This window comes from Strigops habroptila, chromosome W (assembly GCF_004027225.2).
Source record: "Strigops habroptila isolate Jane chromosome W, bStrHab1.2.pri, whole genome shotgun sequence".
NCBI lineage: Eukaryota > Metazoa > Chordata > Aves > Psittaciformes > Psittacidae > Strigops > Strigops habroptila.
The window spans coordinates 36,555,951-36,579,441 of NC_044301.2; the positions used below are offsets into that span (position 1 = coordinate 36,555,951).

At 45.9% G+C, this 23,491-nt stretch overlaps 1 protein-coding gene and 1 long non-coding RNA gene across 2 annotated transcripts in view; one reads left to right on the forward strand and one right to left on the reverse strand.

The window, feature by feature from the left end:
- The window catches only part of LOC115619168 (microtubule-associated protein 1B-like), a 99,361-nt gene that overhangs the window by 27,756 nt on the left and 48,114 nt on the right, over window positions 1-23,491 (reverse strand). Inside the window, exon 3 of the mRNA XM_030511216.1 lies at window positions 1,195-1,277. Within this exon, the coding sequence (XP_030367076.1) occupies window positions 1,195-1,277 (83 nt within the window). The remainder of the gene's footprint in view (window positions 1-1,194; window positions 1,278-23,491) is intronic.
- On the forward strand, window positions 11,081-22,273 carry LOC115619169. Its single transcript, XR_003994941.1, has 3 exons — window positions 11,081-11,115; window positions 12,531-12,534; window positions 22,200-22,273. It is a non-coding gene; the product is annotated as an uncharacterized LOC115619169 (long non-coding RNA).

Consider the following 23,491-nt stretch of genomic DNA (forward strand, 5'->3'; position numbering starts at 1 on the left):
AACATGCTGATCCCCAGCACAATCAGGAGGCAGGTTTCAAGGGTATTCAAAGGCCATCTAAAACCTTCAGAACTCTCAAATGCTGTTGCAAATAGGCCGGTGGGGGAACGGGGGGTGAAAGAGAATGCTTCCTTCGTAAGTTTACCCCCCGAGGAGAAAAAAAAGATATGCAATTGCTAAAATATTTCATTATATACCTCCCAATGTATAGAGGTGATGGCCACGCTGGAAGCACAAACCGGACCAGTTTCATGATCAATGAGTCTATTGTATTACAAGTCATTACCATGAAGTACAGTGAAACAAGAACCTTAGCCCAGGCCCCCCAGCCGATAAACGCTAAAACAGCGGATAGTGGCTGTAAGTAAGGTACAACATGCTGAAACTCTGAGATCAAGCGCAACAACTCTGAGAGCCAAATAATCACCATTGTGACAAGTAGTAACAATGAATACTTATCACAAATCTGATTAAACACACTCTGGTCGGATCTGTCGTTATCTCAACCTTTCGTGCCCCACGTTGGGCGCCAAAAAGAACTGTCGTGGTTTGAGCCCAGCCGGTAACTCAGAACCACACAGCCGCTTGCTCACTCCCCCCCCCCCCCTTCCTCCCCCTGCTCCCGGAGGGATGGGGGGGAGAATGGGAAGAATGTAACTCCCACGGGTTGAGATAAGAGCAGTCCCGCAACTAAGGTATAATACAAACCACTACTGCTACCACCAATGATAATAATGATTAGTGAAATAACAAGGGGAGAGGATACAATTGCTCACCACCCGCCAACCAATACCCAGCCCGACCCAAGCAGTGATCTGGATCTTCCGGGTAACTCCCCCTGGTTTATATACTGGGCATGACATGCTGTGGTATGGAATACCCCTTTGGCTAGTTTGGGTCAGGTGTCCTGTCTCTGCTTCCTCCTGTTTTCCCCTCCTCCCTGGCAAAGCATGAGACTGAGAAAGTCCTTGGTTGGAATAAACATTACTTAGCAACAACTAAAAACATCAGTGTTATCAGCGTTGTTCCCAGGCTGAAAGTTAAAAAACACAGCACTGCACCAGCTACTAAGAAGGAGAAAAATGACTGCTACAGCTGAACCCAGGACACATCCACAGTTAGGAGCTGCTCTCAAACTGTCCAATTAATCAAACTTTCATGACACATCCAGTGAAGTATTTCTGACTGACTTACCTCAGTACTAACTGCTTCATCTGAGGGGTTGATCAGGACTACAGTTTCTAAGACATCACTTCTGTGGTGAAGAATCTTCTGACCTGTAAGCACAGAAAGAAAAATAAACAAACAAACAACTTTAAATTCAACCAGCATGGTTTAAACCAGTGTTTTCCCTGAGCTAGTTATGCATTCTACTATGCGACAGCCCTCTGGTTACACAGGGCAGCACATACCGGCCACAGCAACTGCTGTGCTGGCTTATGTCTTCAGAAATACCCATGGCATGTGGTCCTATGGGCCAGAAACACTGCTCCAGAAAATTCGAGGTAATGAAAACAAATTGACAACAACGCTGGGTCCTGTCCCTTCCCCCTGGCAGGAGTCCCTGTCACCTTGGTCTTACTGAGGTGGTGTGGATCAGGGACTGGAGTAACTGTCACCATCTGAGTATCTGGCCCTGGATTTTCATGGACATATCTCCACCACAGATACAACTATCATGTAGATGAGGCCCTCAGTGATATGGTTTAGTGGTGGTCTTGGCAGTCCTGGGGTAATGGTTGGAGTTGATGATCTTAAAGTTCTTTTCCAACCTAGTTTATTCTATTCTATTCTATGATAACTAAGGTTACACAGTCCTGTAACATGCCTAGGTGGTTTTAAATGAGCTTTTACAGGAACTATTGGTAGCTTATCTGCAGCAGGAGTAAAGTCAGCATGGGCTGCAAATATCCCCTGCAAGAAGCAAAGACAATACTTGGGCTGTATGCTGTCGTTGCCCATCATGGCTAACAAGCACAATTTGCGAGACAAGCAAAGGAATCCAGCAATGTCCCTGCTCACCACCACCACCACCACTGTCCTGCACAGCACACACGTGCTCCCCGTCACACACTGTGGGAGCACTCTCAAGTCAGGCAGCACCCCCACGCAGATCACAGATCCATGGCTACACCAAACGAACCAGGTGAAAGTTAAGACCTGCCCTTCCAAAACTCCCTGTTCAGCCTTCTACTAATAATGATTAACACCGGGACACTGTGAGAAATTCCCTGTCAGGATGGTTGAACATTTGCCATGCTCCCCTGCTTCATCTTTCTCCTGCTTACAAAAAATATAGCAATCAATGTTTGGCAATAAGAGTGAACGGATGTACAAAATACAGCTATGGCAATTAGCAAGCTCTTATCGGTGTCTCTTTCTGTAAGAACTGCAGTGAGTTTAATTAGCAGCTCTATTGTCATTCAGAAATCCAGATTGGTAATTAGTCCGAAAATGAGAAGAGCTGTCCCTTCCGAGCAAACTGTAATAATAATCAATTAAAATAATTAAGTACACTTAAAAGGAAGTACGAGAGATACAGAACAAGTCACCTATTCACCAACTTAGAAAAATTCCCCTGTAAAGAGATGAGGATGAGAATCTCAATGGTGAAAAGAGCTCTGCGTTCCTGAAAACATAAGAGTTGTGTGGAGGCAGTCTGGGAGGGTGGTTAGCCAGCCTTTTCTGCATTTCCCTGGACTTGGGGCAGGCTCGCTGCTGCCCTGGACCCTTCCCCCAGAAGGCCCTCCCCCAGGCAGTGGGCCCCAGGAAGCATAAGAGTTTTTAATTAAATAATGGACAGTGAAGGAGAAGGAAAAAAATAATGTTCTCAAGTAAAATGAGAGATGGAGTTGTAGATTACTCTCCTGTGCATGAAAATGCCTACAGACTTGTGGAAAATAATAATCTAATTCATGTGAAGAAACCTAGTTTTCCTAACACATATTCTTTTTGCTGTACTTACTTGGAAGAAGGAGACAGACTTTATATTATGAAAGGGGAGGAGGGCTAGTCTCCCTCTGCAGCATTCAGTTCTGGCATCACCCTTTGTAATTCAATTTAATAGCTCTGCTTCCTTGCCTAACAGAAATGCATATATAATGTTGCATTCAATAAAACATCCAGATGGCTCTGTTACCACAGATTCCTTCAGAAGATGCTCTGTGATATGATATTTTAGTTATTCTGAAGGTTTCCCTCAAATAAAGATATTAGGCAGTTTATTTAGGTTTTAGCATTCGTAAAGAAAAAAAAAAGACAATATCACCCTTCAGTTGCCACAGAAATTTCTCACTTTATAGTTGGTGACATGGAACATAAACTTTGCTTCAGGACAGACTAAGCCTCATATACGATTAGATATTAACACATTATACATAGATAGATAGCAAAGAAATACAATTATCTGTGGCGTATGAAAGGCATGAACTCAGAGCATCTTCATGCAGCGAATCACTTTATTGCCTATTGCTCTAGCTTTTATACCATTCTAGCAAAAGATATTTTTAGCCTATTGCTCTACCTTTTATACCAAGATAGTTTTAGCACATCATGTTTCATTCCTGGTTTACAGTTTTGTTTTTTCCACATTCTTTGTCATCGTTTCACAAACAGTCCCAGAATAACCAGTTCCTTATCTTTCTGTTCTCCTGCTCCTGTCCAGCTGGGTTGCTCTGCTTAATCACACAGTGTACTTTGCTGCTTCTTTAACTCTTTCTTCTCAAGCCAAGCAGTTACTTCTCTTGGGTGTGGGGTCGTATTTGGAGGACAGTGGACATGTGATGAGCCAGCCATATGAGGGCCTCTTCTAAGCATGCAGCCGCATACCAAGAAGAAGATAAGAGGATGTGAACCAGCCTTCAGAGAGCTTCTTCTAAACACGTAGCCGCATACCAAGAAGAAGATAAGAGGAAGAAAACATCTGCAGTCGGATATATGGGAAGAACACCAGGAATTAGATGAACCAATAAGGACACTTACCGAGCCGCATGATTGCCTCGTGCAAGAGGGCTTTTACCAATCAAAAGGCATGTGACCGCATGTAGAGATAGAAAACTCTGTATATAAAGGGATCGTGGGAACAATAAAGTGGCTTCTGCTTGATTCACGTTGAATCGTGTGGGGTCCATTGTCATCTCTCCTCAGTTGGTGACCCCAACGTGATCGTCATATGATAGTACCGGGAGCAACCCCGAAGGAGAGGACCGGCTGGAGAGCCGAGCCAGCGGGACTGGAGTCGGGACGGATCGGAGGACGGTCCGTGAAGAAAAAGAATGTACGTTGCAATGGGACACCCTTAGAGGTGAGCAGCCGGTAATAAGAGATGGGGCAGAGTGTAACAAAGGAAGAAAGTGCAATTGTGAAACTGCTCCTACATATACTCTCTAAGAGAGGAATTAAACATGATGAGCTTGTGCTCCGAAACTTATTAATATGGTGCAGAGAGAACAGGTTCCCCCCAGATCCACAGGCTGCTTTTAAGGTCGAAACTTGGGAAAAGGTTGGGGAACAGTTATGGGGTGCCATAAGCGATGGCAACAAAGAAGCTAAGGGACCAGCAACAACTTGGAAGCTGATTCTAACGACCCTTCAAGCGATGAGGGCGGAGCAATCAGCTGCTGCCGGAGCTTTTATAGCTTTACAGCCCCCATCATCTAAGATCAAAGTTTTCGATCGGCTCCCTGTCCCTTCCCCCACTGCCCCGTCGGCACCTCCGATAGAGGATGAGATGGATCCCTGGAAAGACGAGGGGATGGAAGTGGATGAATCCTGGTCCGTACTGCTGCCTCCCGACCCTTGCGTAGAAAAGCCACCCAGGGGAGAGTCGCCACCCGTCCCACCTGACCCATCTCACTCCAAGAGCCAGCCATCGCTTTTTCCACCTCTCCCTCCGTCCATGCCTCCCCCACCAACGTCTCCGTGAAAATCATCCACGCTCGAGCCCCACAGGGAACTGGACTGGGCGCAGAAACTGCTTCGAATGTTGGAGGACTTGGAAAGAGATAAGATCACTCGAGAAGAACACAGGGGGTGGGGGGAGGTGAGAGGCGAAGCTGCGGGAAGCTCCAGAGGGCGGGGGGAGGCGAGAGGCGAAACTGCTAAAACTGACGGGGACCCAACACGACGATGGAGAGGGATTATTCAGAATGCATTAGTGGGGGAAAAAAAAAAAAAGAGAAAAAAAATTGCAAAAGAATTTGCAAAAGGATAGAAAAAAGGGGGATTTGAGACAAGGAAGTACAAAATGAAATATAATCTTTTGTAAATAAGAAAATTTAGTTCTAAGTAACTTTAAGCTTGGTGGCTTTGTATATAACAACAAAACTTTCCAAACCTAAAATGGCCTGACCAAAAGAACACAATAAGGGTCCTTGTCTAAGATGAATCATTGTAGCTGACATAGTTGTGGAACCTTATGACCTTCGCACAAAATTTATTGTAACCAAAACAGGATTGTAGCTAAGGAGTAGCTGAAAATAAGCAGATGTTCAGGAGGTGATGTAGCGAAGTTAACTGATAAGTAGAAGGACAAGGAGAAATCACTCATTTATGCCAGCAGTGTTACCGAACTAATTAAGTTGGCAAGTTCTTAACGAGTTCTACAAATCAATTTGGTGACCCAGATGGGACCCTCTCTGCTCAGCTGCAGGACCCGCTGAGAACAGGGCTCCCTAGGGCCCCCGGGGAATTTTCCTGGAGGGACCCCTCGACTCACTCGGATCACTGTGGGAGCAGACAAGGACCATCTTCAAGAAGGTATTCTTTTGTAAATATTGTTTTGTTTTGGTTAACATTCTGTAAGTCGTAGGAGACGTCCTGCGCAGGAGTCTGTTTGAAGTTTGGATTTTGGTGGGTTAACCTTTTGTTTGGAGCCTTCCGTAAATCGAGATATAGAAATCTCATAGGTAAAGGCATATACCCGGCTGCTAGCACTCGATTGGTATACATTTGGATTTGTTTCTGTTTGCGACTTGCTGGTATTTGACCTAGTTTTGTGGATTATCACGGTAATGATTTTGGTGTTGACGATATAATATGGTTAAGGCTGCAACTGTATGTTGTGGTTGTGTCATTAATAGTTGTTTGTCTAATTGGATTTTGTTTGTGTTTTAGGTATTGTAGTTGTGTGGAGTGTGTTTGTGGGATCCCTTGTGTGTGTGTGTAAAATTAATAATGGGATATCAACAGAGCGAAGTAATGTATGCAGATATGTTTTTCACGTTAAGAAACCAGCAGGAGTGGCAGAAGGAATGTGGAATTAAGAGAGCTCTGCCAGATCCCTTAATTTTAGCTTTGGAAAGGGACAGGAGCAATTTGAGAAAGGTCACATTAAACCGACCACAAGCCCTTGGAATACCCCAATTTTTACAATTCCAAAGAGAAGTGGCAAATGGTGCCTATTGCATGATCTGAGGAAAATTAATGAGGTCATGGAGGATATGGGGGCGTTACAGCCTGGATTACCCTCCCCAAATATGATTCCGAAAAATTGGGACATTTTAATTATCGATTTAAAAGATTGCTTTTTTACCATTCCCCTGCATCCAGAAGATTATCAGAAATTCGCTTTTTCTGTACCGAGCGTAAACAAAAGTGAACCTATGGAAAGGTACCACTGGGTAGTGTTACCGCAGGGCATGAAAAATTCACCAACCATGTGCCAGGTTTACGTGGCCTGGGCACTTACTCCGGTATGTGAAACGCACCCCGGATGTTGACAAATGAGGCCAAAGAGGCTTTGCAGCAGATTAGCATAAAAGTTAGTAAGGCCTATACCCATTGCTGGAACCCTGATTATGGGATAGGTTTAGCAATAATCAATAGTGAACAACACCCTTTTGCTGTAATACTGCAATGGATTCCTGGAAGAGATCCTTTGCAGTTATTAGAGTGGGTGTTTTTATCGGCACAGTCAAAGCGGACAGTTACAACAAGAATGGAGGCACTAGCACAATTAATCATGAGGGGGCGAAATTGAATTGTTGAAATAGCAGGGAAAGAACCATCTTTTATCATAATACCTTTAGTGGCAGAATATTTAGCTTGGGCTTTGTGCCAGTGTATTTTATTGCAAGTGGTGTTGCTGGATTATTTGGGTGAAGTAAAGGTGCACTATCCACCGCACAAGTTTTTTAGTGTACTACATTCCTGTCAAATAGAAGAGCGACCTAGACGCTCTGCACGTCCGGTAGACGGTGCTACAGTCTTTACAGACGCAGGAGGAAGATCTCAAAAGGCTGCCATCACGTGGCAGGCCAACGGGCAATGGCATGATGTAGTTTTAACAGACTGTCAAGGCTCCACACAACATTTGGAGTTGCGAGCCGTGGTAGAAGTGTTTGCTCGATGGAAGACAACACCAGTTAATGTTGTTTGTGATTCACTGTATGTAGTAGGAGTTGTATCACGTATAGAACGAGCATTGCTGAAAGAGATAAACGATGAGGTATTGTACAAACTATTTCAGAGGTTGTGGCTATTGCTGTCAGAAAGACAATGTGAATATTTTATCACCCATATTCGGAGTCACATAGGAATAATCGAAGGCTTAGTGGAAGGCAACCGGAGAGCCGACAAGCTGGTAGTGCCGCTATGGGCAGCTCCCTCAACAGACCGGTTCGTGCAAGCCAGACGGTCTCATGATTTTTTCCACCAGTCAGCCAAAGTACTGCGCCGCCAATTCGGGCCGTCTGAATCAGATGCCAGGGGCATTGTCCAGTCATGCCCCAATTGTCAACAGTATACCGGAGGCTTGGCTCCTAGAGTCAATCCTCATGGTACTGGACCTTTAGAAATTTGGTAAATGGATGTTACGCATGTCCCAGAATTCGGTAAACAAAAATATGTGCATGTCTGCTTGGATTGTTTTTCTCTTGCAGTTTGGGCTACAGCTCAGACTGGCGAATCTAGCAAACATGTGCAGCATCACGTGTTCGGCTATAGCGGCCCTTGGCGTGCCACGAGAAATCAAAACTGACAACGGCCTTGGCTATGTAGCTCATTCCACGCAAGCATTTTTCCAGCTCTGGGGCATTACTCACGTGGCAGGTACGCCCCATTCACCTACCAGTCAGGCTATGGTCGAACGTATGAATCAGACATTGAAGCGTTTGCTTCAAAAACAAAAAGGGGGAGAAAGTGCTATATCACCAACAGATAGATTAAACAAAGTCCTATATGTGTTAAATTTCTTACAATTGCCGCAAGATAGCTTGGTGCCACCAATGGTAAAACATGGGGCTGGTCTACAAGGAGGGTTGGAAGAAGTTAAGAGCAGACAATGCAAGGTAATGATTAAAAACGGGATAACAGGGGCCTGGGAAGGACCAGTTAAGTTAATCACATGGGGAAGAGGATATGCATGTGTTGTTACAGATACAGGAACCAGATGGATACCAGCCAAGTGGGTAAAGCCATGGCAAGAAAAGTTGCATGACCCACCCGAAAACACCCCAGCACCTAAGGACTCCGTGCCATAACTGTGGAACTTGGGAGCCTTGGAGTTTGTGTGTTTGCGAGTATTGTGGGGTCAGATGGTATTGTCGAAGTTCTAGAGCACGTGCGGGGTAGAAGGTTATCAGTCACAATGGTTCAAGGGATATGTGTCAAATGACATATTGTTTAAGTTAGAGCTCAATATTACTTGTCAACAAGGATACAACTGAGGCCTGATTGTAATGATCAGGTACAATTTTGGGATGTGCTGTCTCGAGTTATCGCCTCCTTGTTTGCACCTGGAGTAGCTGCAGCAAAAGCATTAGGAGACGTGACTGAGTTAGGGTGTTGGGCCACAAAGCAGATAAATTTAACGTCAGAAGTACTTACACAAATGCTTAATGATGTAGATAGCACAAGACATGCTGTTTTGCAAAATAGAGCTGCAATTGATTTTTGCTTTTAGCACAGGGTCACGGGTGTGAGGATTTTGAAGGGATGTGTTGTATGAATCTGTCTGACCATTCAGAGTCAATTCATAAAAGTCTCAAGGAGATAAAAGACAACATGAACAAACTAATGGTGGTCAATTCAGGTTTAGATAAGTGGTTAAGGGGTTGGGGCAGAATGGGATGGCTTTTAGATCTTTGTAAACAAGGCATTGTAATTTTAAGTATAATTGTGATTGTATTGTTAATTGTTCCCTGTATCTTAAAGGGAGTGTCTAACATGATTACTAATTCCTTGAAGAAAGTTTGGCTGGTTCAAAGAGAAAAAGGGGGAATTGTGAGGTCGTATTTGGAGGACAGTGGACATGTGATGAGCCAGCCATATGAGGGCCTCTTCTAAGCATGCAGCTGCATACCAAGAAGAAAAGAGGATGTGAACCAGCTTTCAGAGAGCTTCTTCTAAACACGTAGCCGCATACCAAGAAGAAGATAAGAGGAAGAAAACATCTGCAGTCGGATACATGGGAAGAACACCAGGAATTAGATGAACCAATAAGGACACTTACCGAGCCGCATGATTGCCTCGTGCAAGAGGGCTTTTACCAATCAAAAGGCATGTGACCGCATGTAGAGATAGAAAACTCTGTATATAGAGGGATCATGGCAACAATAAAGTGGCTTCTGCTTGATTCACATTGAATTGTGTAGGGTCCATTGTCGTCTCTCTTCACTTGGGCAATAATCAAATAGTTTCCATCCTCTCCTACAATTATCCACATGCAAAGTTAGACAAAGATACATAGTGTCCACTTGACTCAAAGCATCGACTCTGGACTTTATTGAAACTACTCCAAGTTGCTTAGCTGCGTAGCTGGAAGGGATTTGACATGTAGAGTTGCAACTCATGCTGACCAGCACTGATGGTAGTTACTTACTTCATATGCTCCCGTGGGCCAGATGCCCAGCTCCAGTGGTTGCATGGTTTCATGCACTTGAGATTGATTTCCAGAGGCAAGTTTAGCAGTCTGCACCATGTACACGTGCCTGTTTAGAGCTGTGTATGCGACTGTCTCCATCTTCAAGTCCTTGGCATCAACAAGCGTTACTGCTTATCTTACAGGGTGGGACCCAGCTCTGGTAGGGTGTGAGTCACTATGAGGGCTCCTATCCCATGTAAAACTTCAGAAAGGTCTCTACTTGCTGGTATCAGTAACACGGTCCTATGTCAACTGCTTGAGAAACCAAAAATACCCCGCCTCATTTATTAAAGCCGTTGACAATTTTGTAAGAGCGACACAGGCTTACTGCTCAGGTCGATACTCAGATGCTCATCTGGAATGAAGGAAAGCCTCCCATGGGAAGAGTTTTATCAAACAGAAATGAAGTATCACAGTGTGGGAGCAGAAAGCAGCAACAGCATTTTACAAACTGGCAAGAGACTATGACTTATTAAACTACGGATGAAGTGGGAGAATCTGAGACTCATGTAGAAGATCTGGGGTTGCTTTAAATTAACTCTACCAGATTTTTACAGCATATCTCTATACATTGGACAGAACATTTTTGTGATGTGTCAGAGGAAGAAAGGAAGAAACTTTCCAGGTTGCACAGAAGTGGTTGGGTAGATAGATATTGCCTGCTTCTAGTTTCTGGAAAGTAGGTCAAAATCCTATCTAAAGACTTCTGGAAATAAATATTTATCCTGTTTGGAAGAAATCTAGGTATATGCTCATCCTCGTTTTAATTAAGTAAAGCTTCAAATTAAAAACAGATATGAACAAAGAGAGGCTTGGCAGCTGCTTGATTCAGAATCAGTCCAGTAGAGAGAAGAAGTAAACACCATGTGACAGTTGCTTAAAGGGTGATTTCCACATGCATCATCCTAGTTCCCACAGCCATAGAATCCCACTGCTCACCTACTCAGCCAAGTATTGATGACATTTATGGTAGAATTATTGAGATTGCGACAGTGTCAGTAACATTTTCTGGAGAAGTGACTGAACAGGTTTCTAACTTACACAGTTGATCTTTTCAGGCTGATCAAGCACTTCATGCCCAGTTATATAAACTGGGGGGAGTTACCTGGAAGTCCCAGATCACTGCTCAGGTCGGACTGGGTATCGGTCAGCAGGTGGTGAGCAATTGTATTCTGAATCACTTGTGTTGATTGGGTTTTTTTCATTTCCCCTTTCAGTTGTTATTTCTCTTATCATTATTATTATTGGTGGTAGTAGTAGCTGTTTTGTATTATACCTTAGTTTCTGGACTGTTCTTAACCCGTGAGAGTTCTTTCGTGTGTCATTTTTCTCCTTCTTAGTAGCTGATGCAGTGCTGTGTTTTCGACTTTAGTCTGGGAACAGTGCTGATAACACCGATGTTTTTAGTTCTTGCTAAGTAATGTTTACTCCAATCAAGGACTTTCTCAGCCTCATGGTCTGCCAGGGAGGAGGGGAAGCTGGGAGGAAGCAGAGACAGGATACCTGACCCAAACTGGCCAAAGGGGTATTCCATACCACAGCATGTCATGCCCAGTATATATATAAACTGGGGGGAGTTCCCCGGAAGGCTCAGATGGCTGCCCCCCCCCCTTCCCCCCCTTTCTCTTAGCTTTTATTTCTGAGCAGATGTCATATGATCTGGAACATCCCTTTGGTCAGTTTGGGACAGCTGTTCCACCTCTGTTCTCTCCAAAGATCTTGCCCACCCTCAGCCTTGAGGGGAGGGGGGGAATGTTGGAGAGACAGCCTTGATGCTGTGGGAGCACTTAGTATCCAAAACACTGGTGTGTTAACAACATCTTTCTAGTTACCAATACAAAGCACAGCACTATGAGGGTATTGTGGTTCAGGTCCGGGGTCGAGAAGTCACCTCTTCTTCTTCTTCCTCTTCCTCTGATCTATGTAGTAGTAACACTTTTTCAGATCCCGTCCGCTGTAGTAATGGCATTGGGTCTTCATCTTTCTTCACTGCAGGGGTTGCTCTTTGTGCCTCTCGTTTGCTTTTGCTTACAGGGGCAACAGACATTGTCACAAACTGGCCATTTGGTTTAGCTGCAGTGTTTGTCACTGTGGTTGGAGTGGCTGCCGTGTCTGCCACTAGGATTCGAGTGGCTGCAATATCTGTTGCTGGGCTTTGAGTAGCTGCTGTCACTGGGGTTGATGTAGCTGCTGTACCTGGAGTAGCTGCGTTGTCTGTTGCTTTGCCATCAGATCCAGAGACTTTCTTTTCCCTTTGAAGGTTAGTGTTGAGCAGGGCTCTGTAGGCGTAGGCCAAGCCCCAGCATGTTGCCATGATTTGTCCCTCTCTGGTATAACCAGGACGACAGCACACCTCGTTTAAGTGTTTTACTAGTTTTTCCAGATGTTGCGCTTGTTCACTGGTGAAGTTCCAAAGCACTGGAGGAGCCCACTGGCCTAGATACTTGCCCATACTATCCCACAGACCTTGCCACTCATGACTGTCCAGCCTCAGGGAAAATCTCTTGGTGGTCCTCCTATATCGTCATCTAACCCTAGACCAGATTTGAACCCGATACTGCTTAACTTTCAAGATCAGATGAAATAGGGTGTTCCCAGGATGGGATGGCCGTGGGTAAAACACACTCCATATGTGTGCCAACATGCTGATCCCCAGCACAATCATCAGGCAGGTCTCAAGGGTATTCAAAGGCCATCCAAAACCTTCAGAACTCTCAAATGCTGTTGCAAATAGGCCGGTGGGGGAACGGGGGGTGTAAGGGAATGCCTCCTTCATAGTTTGACCCCCCGAGGAGAAAAAGAAAGATATGCAATTGGTAAAACATTTCATTATATACCTCCCAAAGTATAGAGGTGATGGCCACATCGGAAGCACAAACCAGACCAGTTTCATGATCAATGAGTCTATTGTATTACAAGTCATTACCATGAAGTACAGTGAAACAAGAACCTTAGCCCAGGCCCCCCAGCCGATAAACACTAAAACAGCAAATACTGTCTGTAAGTAAGGTACAACATGCTGAAACTCTGAGATCAAGCGCAACAACTCTGAGAGCCAATAAATCACCATTGTGACGAGTAGTCACAATGAATGCTTATCACAAATATGATTAGACACACTCTGGTCAGATCTGTCATTATCTCAACCCTTCGTGCCCCACGTTGGGTGCCACAAAGAACTGTCATGGTTTGAGCCCAGCCGGTAACTCAGAACCATGCAGCCGCTTGCTCACTCTCTGACAGTTCATTATATGGTGGGGCCTCTTCAGCACGCGTCACCTCCTCTTCTGGTGACATCCCAAAATCTTTGCCCTCTGGCCAGTCCATGATGACTTCTAGAATTCCTGGACCACTGGGATTTCCTATTCGAGCTCGTTGTGTAATTAGTGCAGCCCACTTACTCCATGTAAGCATCAGTTGCATGATGTGTAGAGGAGACCCTGCCTTTGAACATCCAGCCCAGCACAGGCAACCGGGGTGCCAGGAGGAGCCGCGCTTCAGTTCCAATCACTTCTGAAGCAGCGCAAACCCCTTCATAGGCTGCCAGTATCTCTTTTTCAGTGGGAGTATAGCTGGCCTCGGATCCTTTATATCCCCGACTCCAAAAGCTGAGGGGTCGACCTCGAGTCTCCCCTGGAGCTTTCTGCCAGAGGCTCCAGGTAGGACCATTCTCCCCAGCTGCGGTATAGAGCACATTTTTCACATCTGGCCCAGCCTGGACTGGTCCAAGGGCTACTGCATGAACTATTTCTCGTTTAATTTGTTCAAAGGCTTGTTGTTGCTCAGGGCCCCATTTGAAATCATTCTTCTTCCGGGTCACGTGGTAGAGAGGGCTTACAATCAGACTGTAATTTGGGATGTGCATTCTCCAGAACCCCACAACACCTAAGAAAGCTTGTGTTTCTTTCTTGTTAGTTGGTGGAAACATTGCTGTTATCTTGTTGATCACATCTGTGGGGATCTGGCGATGTCCATCTTGCCATTTTATTCCCAAAAACTGAATCTCCTGTGCAGGTCCCTTGACCTTATTCCGTTTTATGGCAAAACCGGCCTTCAGCAAGATTTGGATTATGTTCCTCCCTTTCTCAAAAACTTCTTCCACTGTATCACCCCACACGATGATGCCATCAATGTACTGCAGGTGTTCTGCAGCTTGCCCCTGTTCCAGTGCAGTCTGGATCAATCCATGGCAGATGGTAGGGCTGTGTTTCCACCCCTGGGGCAGTCGGTTCCAAGTGTACTGGACGCCCCTCCAAGTGAAAGCAAACTGTGGCCTGCATTCTGCTGCCAAAGGGATTGAGAAAAATGCATTGGCAATGTCAATTGTGGCATACCACTTGGCTGCCTTTGACTCCAGTTCATATTGAAGTTCTAGCATGTCCGGTACGGCAGCACTCAATGGTGGTGTGACTTCATTCAGGCCACGATAGTCTACTGTTAATCTCCACTCTCCATTAGACTTTTCCACTGGCCATATGGGGCTATTAAAGGGTGTGTGGGTCCTGCTGATCACTCCTTGGCTCTCCAGTCTACGGATCAGCTTATGGATGGGAATCAAGGAGTCTCAGTTGGTGCGATATTGTCGCCCGTGCACTGTTGTGGTGGCAATTGGCACTTGTTGTTCTTTGACCTTCAGCAACCCCACAACAGAAGGATCCTCTGAGAGACCGGGTAAGGTGGACAGCTGCTTAATTTCCACTGTTTCCAAGGCAGCGATACTAAAAGCCCATCTATACCCTTTTGGGTCTTTGAAGTACCCTCTCCTGAGATAGTCTATGCCAAGGATGCATGGAGCCCCTGGACCAGTCACAATGGGGTGCTTTTGCCACTTCCTCCCAGTCAGGCTGATTTCAGCCTCCAGTACAGTTAACTCTTGGGATCCTCCAGTCACTCCAGAAATATAAATGGGTTTCACCCATCTGGGCCTTCCAGGTAACTCCCCCTGGTTTATATACTGGGCTTGACGTGCTGTGGTATGGAATACCCCTTTGGCTAGTTTGGGTCAGGTGTCCTGTCTCTGCTTCCTCCCGGCTTCCCCTCCTCCCTGGCAAAGCATGAGACTGAGAAAGTCCTTGGTCAGAGTAAACATTACTTAGCAACAACTAAAACATCGGTGTTATCAGCATTGTTCCCAGGCTGAAAGTTAAAAAACACAGCACTGCACCAGCTACTATGGAGGAGAAAAATGACTGCTACAGCTGAACCCAGGACACTTCCAAAGCAACTGCTATGTGTATTGAAGCCCTACTTCCCAGAAAGTGGGTGGACATTGCCTGCTGATGGGAAGTAGAGAATAACTTCTTTTTTTTTTCCTTTTGCTTCCATGCACAGCTTTTGCTTTTCTTTATCAGACTGCCTTTATCTCAATCCATAAGTTTTTTTCATCTTATTTCCCCCCCTGTCCCACTGAGGAGGAGGAGTGATATAGAGCAGCTTGGTGAGCACCTGTTGGCCAGCCAAGGTCAACCCACCACATTTGCAAAATTTTACTCAACAGTATAAAATCATACAAAGGTTTTGTTCTTCAGTTTAAGTTGAATTCAGCCAACTGAAGTATACTGAATATATGGATTTTTCTTAGCATGCAAGTAAATGTCCCCCTGGGGGGGAAATGGGAATTATTACTAGCCAAAGTGAGGGTAAAGTAAATAACAAGGATCTAGTTTAAATAGTTAACGGTTATTTCAAAATGCAGAAGTTTATTCTCAGTAGCAAGCTCCTTCGAGCCATCAGGCATCTACATAATTTATTACTGTGTATTGAAAAGGGTCTTGGGCTGGCACACTGTCCTGGTTTTGGCTGGGCTAGAATTGATTTTCTTCCTAGTAGCTGGTGCAGTGCTGTGTTTTGGCTTTAGCCTGAGAATAATGCTGATAACACACCTATGTTTTAGTTGTTGCTAAATAGCACTTACCCTCATCAAGGATTTTTCAGTCTCTCATGCTCTGCTAGTGAGGAGGTGCACAAGAAGCTGGGAGAGAACAGAGTCAGGACGGCTGACCCGAAGTAGCCAAAGGGATATTCCATACCATAGAACATCATGCTCAGTATATAAACTGGAGGGACTTGTCAGGGAGCCACCAATAACTGCTGCCTGGGGAGCAATTGCATTGTGCATCGCTTGGGTTTTCTGAATTTTTATTTATGCTTTTTCTTTTTGTTCTTCCCTGTTATTATCATTATCAATATTATTTCTATTATTATTATATTTTACTTCATTTCAATTGTTAAACTGTTCTCAACCCACAGGTTTTACCTTCTTCCGATTCTCCTCCCCATCCCATGGGGGACAGGGGATGAGTGAGTGGCTACGTGGTATTTAGTTGCCGGCTGGGGTTAAACCACAACAGAGGAATGTAAAAACACATGGTAACTCCCATTACTGATGTGCTTCCTTCGTTCTAGGTGCGCTTAATGATCACAGATGCTGCAAGACACAAGCTCCTTGTACTAACTGGGCAGTGCTTTGAAAACACAGGAGAACTCATTATTCAGTCTGGGAGAGAACAGAGTCAGGACAGCTGACCCGAAGCAGCCAAAGGGATATTCCATACCATAGAACATCATGCTCAGTATAGAAACTGGAGGGAGTTGTCAGGGAGCCACCAGTAACTGCTGCCTGGGGAGCAATTGCATTGTGCATCACTTGGGTTTTCTGAATTTTTATTTAAAGCTCTGCTTCCATTGCTGCAACCACCCCCACAGGGCATTTGCCACCATCCATAAGTCAGTATAGAGATAAAGTACTGGCCATTTTTCTTTTTCAGCAATGTCCAAGGCCAGCTGGATGACTTTCACCTCTGCAAACTGACTCGATTCACCCTCTCCTTCAGCAGTTTCTGCAACTTGATGCAGGGGACTCCACACAGCTGCCTTCCATCTCTGATGCTTTCCCACAATACAGCAGGACCCATCAGTAAACAAGGCATATTGCTTCTCACTTTCTGACAGTTCATTATATGGTGGGGCTTCTTCAGCACGCATCACCTCCTCTTCTGGTGGCATCCCAAAATCTTTGCCCTCTGGCCAGTCCATGATGACTTCTAGAAATCCTCGATGACTGGGATTTCCTATTCGAGCTCGTTGTGTAATTAGTGCAGCCCACTTACTCCATGTAGCATCAGTTGCATGATGTGTAGAGGAGACCCTGCCTTTGAATGTCCAGCCCAGCACAGGCAACCGGGGCGCCAGGAGGAGCTGTGCTTCAGTGCCAATCACTTCTGAAGCAACTTAAACCCCTTCATAGGCTGCCAGTATCTCTTTTTCAGTGGGAGTGTAGCTGGCCTCAGATCCTCTGTATCCCCGACTCCAAAAGAACTCGAGTCTCCCTTGGAGCTTTCTGCCAGAGGCTCCAGGTAGGACCATTCTCCCCAGCTGTGGTATAGAGTACATTTTTCACACCTGGCCCGGTCTGGGATGGTCCATTCCACCAAGCCAGAATGCCATTGGCATTTTTGGCTGCCTGGGCACACTGATGCTCATGAGCCACCGATCAGCACCCCCAGGTCCTTTTCTGCTGAGCAGCTTTCCAGCCACTCTTCCCCAAGCCTGTAGTGTTGCATGGGGTTGTTGTGGCCCAAATGCAGGACCTGGCACTTTGCCTTGTTGAACCTCATACAATTGGCCACAGCCCATCAATCCAGCCTGTCCAGACCCCTCTGCAGAGCCTTCATATTCTTCAGCAGATCAAAACTCCCACCCAACTTGGTGTCATCTGCAAATTTACTGAGGGTGCACTCAATCCCCTCATACAGATCATCAGTGAAGGTATTTAACAATACTGGCCCTAACACGGAACCCTGAGGGACACCACTAGTGACCAGTTGCCAGCTAGATGTGATGCCATTTACCACCACTATTTGGGCTTGGCCATCTAGCCTGTTTTTTACCCAGCAAAGAATACACCTACCCAGGCCATGAGCAGCCTATTTCTCCAAGAGAACGCCGTGGGAGACAGTGTCAAATGCTTTACTTAAGTCCAAATAGACGATGTGGACAGCCTTTCCCTCATCAACCAGGTGGGTCACCTTGTCATAGAAGGAGATCAGGTGGGTCAAAAACTTCTTCCCCTGTATTGTCCTATAAGATAATGTCATCAATGTATTGCAGGTGTTCTGGAGCTTGCCCCTGTTCCAGTGCAGTCTGGATCAATCCATGGCAGACAGCATGGCAGGTGCTTCCACCCCTGGGGCAGTTGATTCCAAGTGTACTGGACACCCCTCCAAGTGAAAGCTAACTGTGGCCTTCACTCTGCTGCCAAAGGAATTGAGAAAAATGCATTGGCAATATCAATTGGGGCATACTACTTTGCTGCTTTTGACTCCAGTTCATCTTGAAGTTCTAGCATGTCCGGTACGGCAGCACTCAATGGTGGTGTGACTTGATTCAGGCCACGATAGTCTACCGTTAGTCCCACTCTCCATTAGACTTTCTCACCGGCCATATGGGGGAATCAGGGAGTCTCGGTTGGTGTGATATTGCAGCTGGTACACTTTTGTGGTCACGAATGGCACATGTTGCTCTTCGACCTTCACCAACCCCACAACAGAAGGGTCCGAGAGACCGGGCAAGGTGGACAGCTGCTTAATTGCCTCCATCTCCAAGGCAGCTATACAAAAATCCCATCGGTACCCTTTTGGGTCTTTGAAGTACCCTCTCCTGACATAGTCTATGCCAAGGATGCATGAAGCCTCTGGACCAGTCACAACAGCGTACTTTTGCCACTCCTTCCCAGTTAGGATGATTTCAGCCTCTAATACATTCAACTCTTGGGATCCTCCTGTCACTCCAGAAATACAAATGCTTTGCACCCTGTCGTGGTTTAAGCACAGCTGGTAACTGAGAACCATGCAGCCGCTCCCTCAATCCCCCTCCTTCTCCCTTCCCCTGCTCCTGGAGGCATGGGGGAGGAGAATCAAAAGAATCTAAATCCCACGGTTTGAGATGAGAACAGACCAATAACTAACGTATAATACAAAACTACTACTGCTACCACCAATAATAATAATAATGATAAGGGAAATAACAAGGGGAGAGGATACAATTTCTCACCACCCGCCAACCAATACCCAGCCCGACCCAAGCAGCAACCTGAGCCTTCCGGGTAACTCCCCCCAGTTTATATACTGGGCATGACATGCTGTGGTATGGAATACCCCTTTGGCTAGTTTGGGTCAGGTGTCCTGTCTCTGCTTCCTCCTGACTTCCTGTGCCCCTCCTCCCTGGCAGAGCATGACACTGAAAAGTCCTTGATCGGAGTAAACATTACCTAGCAATAACTAGAAATATCGGTGTTATCAGCGTTGTTCGCAGGCTAAAGTTGAAAACACAGCACTGCACCAGCTACTAAGAAGGAGAAAAATGACTGCTACTGCTGAACCTAGGACACATCCTTTGATACCTTGATGGCATCAGGATACACTGTGCACCGGTATCTACTAGAGCCTTATACTCCTGTCGGACTGATGTGCCAGGCCATCTGATCCACACCATCCAGTAAACCTGACTGTCCCTCTCCTCCATCTGGATGGAGGCAGGGCCCCTCTAATAGCGATCATGAGATTCCCCACGTAGGTCTTGTAGAAAGGGATTAAAATTCCTTATCATAGGAGCTGGAGTAAAATCACCTCTTCCACTCCATTTGGGACCACCAAAGACAGTGGGGCAATACAGCTGAAGAAGTATTTGAGAAATATAATAACACAAATACTTTTGAAGGCCTGTTTTGACATAAAACAGAGTAAGGTCTAGGGATCTTAAGGAAAAAGAGATACTTGCAGCCTATGAAGGGGTTCAAGCTGCTTCAGAAGTGATTGGCACTGAAGCACAGCTCCTCCTGGCACCCCGGTTGCTGGATGTTAAAAGGCAGGGTCTCCTCTACACATCATGCAACCGATGATACATAGAGTAAGTGGGCCGCACTAATTACACAACAAGCTCGAATAGGAAATCCCAGTCATCGAGGATTTCTAGAAGTCATCATGGACTGGCCAGAGGGCAAAGATTTTGGGATGTCACCAGAAGAGGAGGTGATGCGTGCTGAAGAAACCCCATCATGTAATAAACTGTCAGAAAGTAGAAGCAATATGCCTTGTTTACTGATGGGTCCTGTTTTATTGTGGGAAAGCATCAGAGATGGAAGGCAGCTGTGTGGAGTCCCCTGCAACAAGATGCAGAAACTGCTGAAGGAGAGGGTGAATTGAGCCAGGTTGCAGAGGTGAAAGACATCCAGCTGGCCTTGGACATTGCTGAATGAGAAAAATGGCCAGTACTTTATCTCTATACTGACTCGTGGATGGTGGCAAATGCCCTGTGGGGGTGGTTGCAGCAATGGAAGCAGAGCAACTGGCAACGCAGAAGTAAACCCATCTGGGCTGCTGCACTGTGGCAAGATATCATTGCCCGGGTGCAGAACCTGGTGGTGAAGGTACGCCACCTAGATGCTCATGTACCCAGGAGTCGGGCCGCTGAGGAACATCAGAACAACCAGCAAGGTGGATCAAACTGCTAAGACTGAAGCAGCTCAGATGGACTTAGATTGGCAACATAAGGGTGAATTATTTTTAGCCCTGTGGGCCCATGACACCTCAGGCCATCAAGGCAGAGATGCAACATATAGATGGGCTCGTGATCGAGGGGTGGACTTAACAATGGACACTATTGCCCAGGTTATTCACGAATGTGAAACATACATGTACTGCAATTAAGCAAGCCAAGCGGTTGAAGCCTCTCTTGTATGGAGGATGTTGGCTGAAGTATAAATACGGGGAGGCCTGGCAGATATCATACTCCCACCGACCCGCCAAGGCAAGCACCGTACGCTTACCATGGTGGAAGCAACCACCGGATGGCTGGAAACATACGCTGTGCCCCACGCCACTGCCTGGAACACTATCCTGGGCCTTGAGAAACAAGTTTTGCGGCGACACGGCACCCCAGAGAGAATTGAGTCAGACAATGGGACTCAGTTCCGGAACAACCTCATAGACACTTGGGCCAAAGAGCATGGCATCGAGTGGGTATATCACATCCCCTACCATGCACCAGCCTCTGGGAAAATCGAACAGTACAATGGGCTGTTAAAAACTACACTGAGAGCAATGGGTGGTGGGACTTTCAAACACTGGGATACACATTTACCAAAAGCCACCTGGTTGGTCAACACGAGGGGATCTGCCAACAGGGCTGGCCCAGCCCAATCAGAACTTTTACGTACTGTAGAGGGGGATAAAGTTCCTGTGGTGCACATAAAGAATTTGCTGGGGAAGACAGTCTGGGTTATTCCTGCTTCAGGTAAAGGCGAACCCACTCATGGGATTGCTTTCGCTCAGGGACTCAGATATACTTGGTGGGTAATGCAGGAAGATGGGGAAGTCATATGTGTACCTCAAGGGGATTTAATTTTGGGGGAAAACAGCCAATGAACTCAGTTGTCTGCTGTTGCCTGCTCTATAACACTTTTATAGCCCACTAGCTAGATGCCCACTCTGGGCTTTGAAAAGAAGATATGTGCTGTTATGATCATCAGCGGAGAATAAAGTCATGGGAAAGCCAGCAGCAGCAGCTGAACTGTCCTCAGGTCACCATCGACTGACCCTGACTTCCCTCCGATCATCACCCCAACAAAGAATGAACTTTGATGAAACCAGACGAGCTCAGCTGTGCCCAGAGGAGTTCGGCAGTGTCATCAGCAGGCAACAATCCAACACTACACACCGTCTCTCCTGCCCTGAAAGAGTGTTACAAGAGATGGTGCCTGACATCATGAACAGGATAAATTCAGCAACTTTATACGGATTGGTCCATGGACTAAGGAATGATATCTCACTTTTTGTGTGTGTGTGTGTGTGTGCACGTATGAGACAAAAAATGATGGTACATTTTAAAATATGGGATCTGAGTATGACATGAATGGTATGGATTAAGGGGTGGATACTGTCCTGGGTTCAGCAGTAGCAGTCATTTTTTCTTCTTCTTAGTAGCTGGTGCAGTGCTCTGTTTTTGACTTTTAGCCTAGGAACAACGCCGATAACACATCGATGTTTTTAGTTGATGCTAATTAATGTTTACTCTGATCAAGGAATTTCAGTCTCATGCTCTGCCAGTGAGGAGGGGTACAAGAAGCTGGGAGGAAGCAGAGACAGGACACCTGACCCAAACTAGCCAAAGAGGTATTCCATACCACAGCACGTCATGCCCAGTATATAAACCGGGGGGAGTTACCCAGAAGGGCCAGATCCCTGCTTGGGTTGGGCTGGGTATCGGTCAGTGGGTGGTGAGCAATTGTATTCTCTCCCCTTGTTATTTCCCTTATCATTATTATTATCGGTGGTGGTAGTAGTGGTTTTGTATTATACCTTAGTTACTGGACTGTTCTTATCTCAACCCGTGGGATTTACATTCTTTCGTTTCTCCTCCCCACCCCTCTGGGAGCAGGGGAGGAGAAGGTGGGGGAGTGAGCGAGTTGCTGTGTGGTTCTGAGTTACCACCTGGGCTTAAACCACGACACCTTGCTTCCAATGTCCATACACTTTCTTTTTCTGCCTAAGTTCTAGAAGAAGATCCCTGCTCAGCTAAGTTGGTCTTCTGCCCCACTTGTTTGACTTTTGACAATTTGAAATTGCCTGCTCCTGTACTCTTTAAAGATAGCTCTTAAAATTATGAGCATTCATGTACCTGAATACCTTCAAAAGCAGATTCCCAGGGGACCTTACCAACTAGCTCCTTCACCTGCCTGAAGTCCATTCTCCCTATATCCAGGATCGAAGTTTTGCTGGTGGTTTTTCTCCTATCGATCACCAGTGTTTTGAAACTCAACTACTTTGTGGCCACAGTGAACGAGGCAGCCATCAATCACTACTTTGCTCATGATTCCTTGTTTACAAATGGCAAATCCAGGAGGTCACCTTTCCTATTTTGCTCCCTTACTACCTGCACCACAAATCACAGAATGTTTTGGGTTGGAAGGGACCTTAAAGATTATCTAATTCAACACCCCCCCCGCCAGGAGGGACAGCTTCCACTAGACCAGATTGCTCAAAGCCCCATCCAACCTGGCCTTGGACACTTTCAGGGATGAGGCAGCTACAACTCTGGGCAACCTGTTCCAGTGTGTCACCACCCTCATTGTGGGAAAATCACTTGGGGGGGAGGCAAATTAGAGAAAACTGGGGTCTAACAGAAGTTGTAGTATTACGGAAACCTTTTTAGGGTGAAATACAGTTGCCACTTTCAGGATGGTTGGCATGCACAGACTCTCCTCCACCATGGATCCCTAGGTAACACAACCTGCCATCTTAGAGGATCAGGGGAGGGTGGAGCATAGTGGAGACACCACAACCAGGTGGTGTACTCCCTGCAGGATTGGAAAGTTGATGGTACCCTACAGCTGATAAGATGCATAGCAGCTGTCAAATGGAAAATATGAGATGTCCATTGCTGACCCAGCAGCTGTGGTGCACACCTCCATCCCAAAGTTACCCACCTCCAAGGTACAACCACTCATCACTGAGCATGAGGTCTATATTTTATCAGCTATATCTTTAAGAGAAAAGCAAAAGAATTTTACACCAATCAATAATAAAAGAATGTATGACTAGAGTCACTCAAGCTCCACCTGAAAGTAAAGAA